Raw genomic sequence first — 10,000 nt, 5'->3', positions numbered from 1 at the left:
CAATTAATCATCGGAAAATTAATAATCGAATATTTGATTAAACAGTGTATGCAATTACAATATTTAAACGAAAATATATTGTAGTAATTTTCTTTTGAATACTACGCTGGAACCGCTGTTTTTGTCAGACGGTTGGGAATTCCAAAGTAATGCATCATTATAACTCAAACTGTCAAATTTACCATCTGATTAAAGAAGACTGGTTTAAAGTACGTACGGGTATATCAAATTATAACAATGCAATAATATCTTACTTTTGGCTTCTACATTTTCTAGTCTGATAACAATGTCAAGTCAGTTTACTTTAACCTGCTGACGTCACCTACTTTAACACTGGCCAGTTATCCCTTAAGTTAGGAGATTTTTCTTCAAAGGGAACTTGAAATAGCCATAACTACTTTTGATGATTATGTGTTCTTTTTTTCATAGCTATTATTGTCATATCATTTGTTTTCACTTCCAGTGTCGAATGGATCGGAGAATCTTATACGCTTCCTCCAGCATCTCTTGTGCGAATATTCTCCACTGGTTTCGTTGATATGGGTATACCCGTCAAGTTGAGAAGTCCATGTCTTATGAATTTAATCAAATTTCCGTTCGATGTACAGCACTGTTACCTCAAGTTTGGTATGTGGCAGTATAATGGAAACGAAAGTTACCTTAATCCCATTGACGACTATGTGGCTGAGGAGGACTATGTACAAAATAGCGAGTGGGAGCTGATAGAATCTTCAGCACAAACTCAAATGCAAAAATATCCATGCTGTATATTCTTCTATAGCATGCTTACCTACACGATAGTGCTAGAGAGAAAACCTCTCTTTTATGTAGTCAATTTGGTCGTTCCTTGCTTTGTCTTAACGGTTTTGACGTTGTTTACTTTTTATTTACCTTCGGACTCGGGAGAGAAAATGACACTAGGAATATCAATCTTGCTGACTTTGGCTGTGTATAGTGTAATAATAGCAGACTCCATGCCTCCAACGTCTACTGGAATACCGTTGTTACATCAATATGTCATGTTCAGCACAGCCCTCGTTATGATTTCTGTGATCATGACGACAGTTGTTATAAACATGAATCATCGTACAGCTAGAACACACACGTTACGACCATGGGTCAGAAGATTTTTCATTGAAACTCTACCACCATATATAGGTCTGGCCCCTTGTGCACGGAGAAAAGCAAAAAGGTCTGATTCTTCGGTAGAGTCGATAACAGAAAATGATGTCATTCCTTCGCCAGTCTCGCGAGATTTAGGTGGACCTCAGGACGGAGATCAGAACGACCATAAACATAACAATGGATTTTACGATGAAAACGGGTCTTCGTTCAAGCATTTTGAACAACCTCATTTACTACAAGATGTCACGGTTGTCAAGAATGTTAACGATAATAACAGTATTCCCTTGCCGCTGTGTCCTCTCGATCATAAGAAGAGGGAGAATTCTTCCACGCCAATTGATTATGATGTGTTGGATGATGAAGGTGATATTAAAACCAAAACAAAGAGCTATGATGATAAATCAACTATTCTTGCCAAAATATACGCCCGTGAACAACGTATCGAAAAACATGTCGAAGACATTGCTCAATATATAAAATGTATAGAGCAAGATACTGAGGTAATAATTAAACGCCAACTTACTCTTGAATCTCCTTTAAAATCTGAATCCAGACAAAATGATTATTTGCCAAAATTGTTCTTTTTGATCAAAGACTTAGTAACAGGCAAATGTAGGCGGGAAAAGATACTTGCGATGTAAGGGGATAACGTAATGAGATAACTAAAGGGGGTTAAAATGTGAGTTTAGGTCAAGTTCGATAACTTAATTGAAAAGTGTTGCAGAGATTGTTCTAGGACTGGTGTTCGGTTTGAAATTATTGTTGTTTAAAAGTGTGACAATGTCCACATTTAAGAATGGGAGCAAAAACAACATATCAATCACGACCGTGTCCTTGTTAGCAATAGCTTAACTGTTTTGGCTATAATAAGCATGATTGTGGATACACTTCAATTTCTTAAATTCCTTACAATTATTCAATGTATAATCGCCGTTACAACTACAACCTTTGTTAATTTCACCCATATAGCTATTACGCCATTGACACCGTAATTTTTATACCTTGCAGATAACGGATGATTGGAAACTACTTGCCGTGGTGGTGGATCGGATATTACTTATTGTTCTCAGTTGTGTTTGTTTGGTTGGGACTTGTGTCATGTTCTTTTGAACTTAGGAAAAACACGATTGTTTATTGCATGGTATGGGTCAGCTCATCATGTACAGTATGTGACCTGAGAATAGCATTAACGACGAGTGGCTACGATATATATCATCTATTTTTAAGTCAGCTGAAGTGGCCTTTCGACGAATGGCGTACCCTGGTATCCGTGAGATCAAGGCCATCCTTGTGTACTTCACTTACAAATAGAACTAAAAATATGGATCTAAACCAAATAGCTGCATTAAAATGACTTACAATTATTGTATGAACAACATTACTTAACAAACTCTGGCCTTCTATTAACATCACTGTTTTTAATTGTTCTTCTACTAATATGTATAGAGTTAACAGTCGTCATCGGGATATTCTTGACATAATGACCTTAATGATAGAACACAGAGCTCAGTCCTCAATATTCTTACTTGAGGACTGAATTTTATCAATATTGTGATGTGTTAAACAACGGATATATAAAGACAATATATACTTAGTGAAGGCATTGGGTAATTTAATTGCCCGTGTCTGGGATGAATAAAGTTCTATTGAATTGAATTGAATTGAATTGAATTGAATATAAAACCAGTAAATACTGCACTGTGGGATATAAATTACAAATGATATGACCTCATATGTCTGGACATTTTTAACTGGTAGATGTGTGCTCATTATACACTTTGTTGGTGATTACCTACGTAAGGATGATAAATCATATTGTCATTTCACATAACATAATATCAATGTCTGAATTGTGTTTGTGACCCAGTCTTCCCATAGATGTATAGATCAGTTGATAATGTTATTATATCGTATGGTCGTTAGTCACCTTCTCTAAGATTTTTTCATAATTCTTTCGCCTTGACAGATTCTGACGTGTACTTTATAAAATTTTAACCTTTTTCTCTTGAATAATTCAATATACAGTAAACTCATCGCTGAAAGTAATGAATGCTTAGTTCTTCTTTCTGAAGATATATATTCGTAGGAATTTTTGAAACATGGATGTGAGTAACTTACATATATAATTATATACGAATGGTCATGTGTTATTTTTTCCTTTTGCCTTTTGCTCACCCTTAAACTGTTTGTAAAATAATAAATAATACTAAAAAGCAATCAATGGTCTAGTATGTGTGGTATAGTGAGATAACGAATGACGTTATACAATTATACAATGTAATCGATCAACATTACGTTGTAACATGTACATACTACATTGATTGCATTAACTCTACTGATACTCAGCAGTTTTCAAAATCAAAACAAGAACAACAACATCAAAATCATCGGCCAGGAAATACCCCCATATTCACGTAAGGTACATTGGTGTCGGGCATTAGCATAGTTGTGCATAGTGCAAATGTCACTTAGGGTGACACACTATAATAACATCAGTCGTGCATATCTCCGCTTGTTCAAAGTAAATTGTATTACAGTATTACACTGGACACATGTGTTGTGTGTGTGTGTGTGTGTGTGTGTGTGTGTGTGTTTAGATATCTATGTGAACACGTACTTAATTTTGCATTTGTTTCTGTATCTATATCATTACTGAATATATGGCAGCTGTTGAAAGACGTACATGTAGATCTCTGTGACTGTCATGATGCATCACTGTCTAATTATAACTATTGTGGTACCATCAAATACAATTATAGTTTTAAGTGGGTCGGGGTCGAATAAACGGTGTGTGTAGATTTGAAGTCTTCACAGGTAATCGGATAAACTAGAAGTTGTTCACCCTAAACAGACAGTACGTTCAAAGGAATTACATCTACATGTAATATGTCAGTCTCGTGGCAATTTACTTGATAAATCCCCTCCGAGATCTACATTAACAATCTTAGATAAACTAAAATATGAAAATATGAAAATGTGCCAGTTGAACGCATTCCGTCCAAGTTTCACAACACAGCCGATTCTGCTCATACAGACCCGACTTGACTTGTTTGTTTAGCACTTGGAAATAGCAAGCGCCCTCTTTAGTTTCAGATGCATGTTCTTTCTGACGTACGGTACGGGCATCATGCATACACTAGCGTTGTGATAACGTTAGATATTCTCTCTCCCCCTCTCTCTCTCTGCCTCTATGTCTCTATTTTTGTCTCTGTCTCTCTCTGTCTGTCTGTCTCTCTCTCTATCTATCTCTCTCTCGACATTCTTTGACGTTTCTAGCAGTGTAACAAATTCATATACAGCAATTATCAAACAATATTTGATATGAGAAAAATAGTTAATGTCACTCAAATGTAAATAATGTTTGCCTGTATCTACTCCCCCTCTCCTCTCAAGCTACCCCAACCCTATACTATGACCAATTGCAAAATCAAAGCAGACATTATATTGATTAGAAAATTAATTTGCCTGGAAAGCTAATGGAACCGCTTCGTGTCCAGGGGTCGGGGTTCTGCACAAACCTAGGACTAGATCTAGAAAACGAACCAGGGTAGATTGAAGAGTAAATTCTTCCGTATCGACATTATTTAAGCTATAAACCACCCCCTGGGAATGGTATACCAAGAGGTTTTGACCAGTGAACGAAATATATGCACGAGCGATAGCGAGTGCATATATTGAGTTCACTGGCCAAAACCGAGTGGTATACCATTCCCAGGGGGTGGTTTATCGCTATTATATTATACCAGTATATTGAAAATATCGGAAACAAGATAAGACGCAACATTTTTCTGGTTTCATTTGCGCCCCCATCCCTGCACGGACTACAACGTTCTAGACGAACATGTAGTGAACATCAAAATTTGGACGCGTGCCAACTGTGCATTATCGCTCATTTTAGACGCGCTAGGTCGATGTCTAGACGAATCAGATCTCTCGATTTGCGCCATCAATATACTGGTATAATATAATACACTATATATGTATGTGAGATGACAGTGTCACTGATTTACTGTCATAATTTCGCTACACTGACTCAAACAAATTGTTCTACGGTCAGGGGCAGTCGACTTTCGACCCAAAATTTGAATTATTAGATTACACTCACTTTAATAAAGCTTGCCACGAGTTGATATAACCTTGAAATGTCAATGGAGATCTAAATTGTATTACATAGTTTATATAAATGAAATATGTATACATTTGTAAAATTAACTACATAATTATTTCCAGTAATGATGTATTTTGTTAGGTAAAAGATCGTCGCCAGAAGGCATTACCTAGTTTTTACTATCGACGGTCTTTGTACTAATTTTACAGACATTTAGGAAACAGGCACGTGATCGAATTACGAAAAAAATAGGGCTGATAGACGTGGAAATATAACAGCTGGAAATAGCTGGAAATATAACTACTTTCATGACGTTGATCGTCCTATGCATCCGTTCATTAACACCAAAGATTTTCAGACAATTTCAAAACAAAAAGTAATACAATAATCTGATATTTTATCAATTAATAACACCATAGATAATATAGGTAGAGACTAAACAGATAAAAGGTACTTGTAAGCCCATCATTTTGAGTGGTGCATTATGATAAATACGGTAATCATTTCATTGATATTTTCATGTTATCAAACTGTCACAATGTTTGTAAACGAAATTAATCTAGTCTTGGTTACTCAAGCGATTGCAGGCGGCTTATCGTTCCGATCAGCCCATATGGAGTATCACAGCAACTACTGTAATAAATTAAACCGTCGGCGCTAAGTTTGTATTGGATTGTAAATTGGCTATTGACTGACAACACAATGCACAGTTGAGTCTGTTGCCAATTCAGCAACATTGTTTGTATTTTTATGAGTTGTAATCTATTTTTCATACTTTAACTTTCTCTATTCATTTTTCCCGAGTGTTTGTGGTCACCTAGGCGTGCAGTTGATTTGGGTAGTATTAACCACAAGTCACAGCCTAGAATTGTGCTAAGGGTAAACTTACGATTTCAACAGCAATGGTTCAGCCCCTCCATCATGAAATCTATCCTTTTGTGTGATTGACTTTGTGATTTTCATTAAATAGGGTAATTATGGTTATATCACAAAACTGCACTCTTCCCGTTTATTCTAATCTCAGACCTCAAACTATTTTCTATAGCGGTCACATATTCTAATCACGTGATAACGCTACTGACGTAATCTGGTACAGTTGGTAGATTTAAAAGCCAATAGGAATGTGCGCCAGTTTTCAGACCGATGCTACATTAAAATGAAATATTGAAGGCAAAATTCTAGGTTGTGAGTTGTTGATAATAGCCAAAAATCAACTACAAGCCGAAAGTCTAGTTTAGTGTTCAACTAAACGTGGATGTCATTTTCCAGTATTAGTAATTTATAGTACATCTCACTCGTTGTGCAGTTATATTTATAACAAATTGTACGGCTAGCTGATTAGGTCATGAATTCCATTTTCCAGACGCGTTAAAATGCAAGGGCTTCACTGAGGGTATGACCCTCTGTAAATGATAAACTGGGACAAACATCCAATAATAATAAATTCTCGTATTAGGATACTTTTATCATGACTTTCATTATTTGCGGTTTCTTGTATGACCTCTTGAACATACAGTTATGTACCCTTGACCGACGACATGACCACCACAGAATTGAATGCATGGTCATGTACCCTAGACCGACGACAAGACCACCACATACTTGAATGCATGGTGATGTACCCTGGGCTGAAAGAAATGATCACCATAGAATTGAACACATATAGTGATGTACCCTGGGCTGAAAGAAATGATCACCATAGAATTGAACACACAGAGTGATGTACCCTGGGCTGAAAGAAATGACCACCATAGAATTGAACACATATAGTGATGTACCCTGGGCCGAAGGAAAGGATCACCATAGAATTTAACACATATAGTGATGTACCCTTGGCTGAAAGACATGATCACCATAGAATTTAACACATATAGTGATGTACCCGGGCTGAAAGAAATGATCACCATAGAATTGAACACATAGAGTGATGTACCCTGGGTTGAAAGAAATGATCACCATAGAATTTAACACATAGTGTGATGTACCCTGGGCCTAAAGAAATGATCACCATAGAATTGAACACATACAGTGATGTACCCTGGGCCGAAGGAAAGGATCACCATAGAATTGAACACATATAGTGATGTACCCTTGGCTGAAAGACATGATTACCATAGAATTGAACACATATAGTGCTGTACCCTGGGCTGAAAGAAATGATCACCATAGAATTGAACACATATAGTGATGTACCCTGGGCTCAAAGAAATAATCACCATAGAATTGAACACATATAGTGATGTACCCTGGGCTGAAAGAAATGATCACCATAGAATTGAACACATATAGTGATGTACCCTGGGCTGAAAGAAATAATCACCATAGAATTGAACACATATAGTGATGTACCCTGGGCTGAAAGAAATAATCACCATAGAATTGAACACATATAGTGATGTACCCTGGGCTGAAAGAAATAATCAACATAGAATTGAACACATATAGTGATGTACCCTGGGCTGAAAGAAATGATCACCATAGAATTGAACACATAGAGTGATGTACCCTGGGCTCAAAGAAATAATCACCATAGAATTGAACACATATAGTGATGTACCCTGGGCTCAAAGAAATAATCACCATAGAATTGAACACATATAGTGATGTACCCTGGGCTGAAAGAAATAATCAACATAGAATTGAACACATATAGTGATGTACCCTGGGCTGAAAGAAATAATCACCATAGAATTGAACACATATAGTGATGTACCCTGGGCTGAAAGAAATGATCAACATAGAATTGAACACATATAGTGATGTACCCTGGGCTGAAAGAAATGATCACCATAGAATTGAACACATATAGTGATGTACCCTGGGCCGAAAGAAATGATCAACATAGAATTGAACACATATAGTGATGTACCCTGGGCTGAAAGAAATGATCACCATAGAATTGAACACATATAGTGATGTACCCTGGGCTGAAAGAAATGATCAACATAGAATTGAACACATATAGTGATGTACCCTGGGCTGAAAGAAATGGTCAACATAGAATTGAACACATATAGTGCTGTACCCTGGGCTGAAAGAAATGATCACCATAGAATTGAACACATAGTGTGATGTACCCTGGGCTGAAAGAAATGATCACCATAGAATTGAACACATATAGTGATGTACCCTGGGCTCAAAGAAATGATCAACATAGAATTGAACACATATAGTGATGTACCCTGGGCTGAAAGAAATAATCAACATAGAATTGAACACATATAGTGATGTACCCTGGGCTGAAAGAAATGATCAACATAGAATTGAACACATATAGTGCTGTACCCTGGGCTGAAAGAAATGATCACCATAGAATTGAACACATAGTGTGATGTACCCTGGGCTGAAAGAAATAATCACCATAAAACTGAATATTAATGACTGTAAATAAAGAGAATGAGTAATGTTTGATATTACGAAGCTAAGTGAAGTCAGAATTATGGAGGAGACTGAGGCTAATGGGCTTAGAAAATAATTGTGTGTACAGCGCCATTTAATTTATGATCGCCCGTAGAAACTTATTGCTAGTACGTGCTGGAGATATTCGTACGGTCATTTCCAGCTTATACTGATTTCAATCGTTAAATATTTCTAGAAATACTTTGCTATGATATTTACTGTGATCAAATAAATTACCAACAAAACTCGCAATAGGGTTAAGATTCTATTTAGAATTATCTCTGTTATGAGATTAAGATTTTAATGTAGATGCAAACGATTGGTTAGTAAATGTAATACAGCTATAACCCACCACTTGAAATGACAGACTTTATTTGTAGATAACATAGTTTTGAAATTACTACTTAAAATATTCGATTATCCCTACTTTGGTTGATTGGACGGGTCATATTTGAGAAGTGGGGACTTGCCATTCCACGTATTTGTTAACTAGAAGATGAGAGTAATATGTCACTGTACTCAATTTTGATAATGGAAAACTGATGGGGAAAACGTGAGAAATTAATCCAACTTGAATTGACTATAATTGATGGATAGAATGATCGTTGCTGCACATGTACTTCACTTTGTGGTGTAATAAGATATAAATAGGACACATGTAGTAAAATCTATAACGATCTTTAATTTCTACACGAAATAAACCTATATACATCTTCTTTCAAATTCCCGTCAACTTTTCAGTACCACAACTTTCCCGCCAAAAATTATTGGATACCAGCAAATTCCTGGTGTATCACAACTTAATTTTAGTAGTCGTAGAAAACAAATTTGTCATTAAAATTGATTACCTAGATATATTGTTGATAGAGGGATGGAGCTAAGACATTTGATGGATGAGCAGTAGCAATGTATCGTTTGTTTCATTATAAGGACGCTCGAGGTCAAGAGCAGCTGGGCTTGGTAGAAGATGACCTTCAAGTTAAAAACAGTCATGACCTTCGTGATTCATAACTAAATTTCGTTCATAGCCTGCTGCGAGCAGTGTGATTTCCGTGTTTTCCTCGTATACATTAACAAGCTTTATTCTGTCAGGAAAACAAAATTAACGAGATCCAATATCTTGGTTATCTGAAATATCGAGAAGAGGATTTAGATGTACATCATTATCGCGTAACTAATCATCTATCCGGACCATCGTTGATGGAGATAGCTTTCTGGTTTCCTTGGTAACAGATTCGCTGCTTGCTTCCAGATCCTTTACTCAATGCTAACACTTGACAAGTTGGTGTCATTAGCAGAATGTATCACGAATATTGACTAAATGGGTCATGCGCATTTTAACGTTGCAAATATTGATGTGCGATGTAG

The 10,000-nt window shown here is 36.4% G+C and overlaps 1 protein-coding gene across 1 annotated transcript in view; it reads left to right on the top strand.

The window, feature by feature from the left end:
- The window catches only part of LOC144440625 (acetylcholine receptor subunit alpha-like), a 25,624-nt gene extending 22,330 nt beyond the window's left edge, over positions 1-3,294 (top strand). The window contains exons 6-7 of the mRNA XM_078130014.1: positions 464-1,625; positions 2,134-3,294. Of these exons, the coding sequence (XP_077986140.1) occupies positions 464-1,625; positions 2,134-2,235 (1,264 nt within the window). The 3' untranslated portion in view covers positions 2,236-3,294. The remainder of the gene's footprint in view (positions 1-463; positions 1,626-2,133) is intronic.
- Positions 3,295-10,000: the final 6,706 nt, after the last annotated feature.

This window comes from Glandiceps talaboti, chromosome 1 (genome assembly GCF_964340395.1).
Source record: "Glandiceps talaboti chromosome 1, keGlaTala1.1, whole genome shotgun sequence".
NCBI classification, from domain to species: Eukaryota; Metazoa; Hemichordata; class Enteropneusta; family Spengelidae; genus Glandiceps; species Glandiceps talaboti.
The sequence above is the reverse complement of the archived record's forward strand: the minus strand, read 5'-3'. Positions and strand labels throughout refer to the sequence as shown.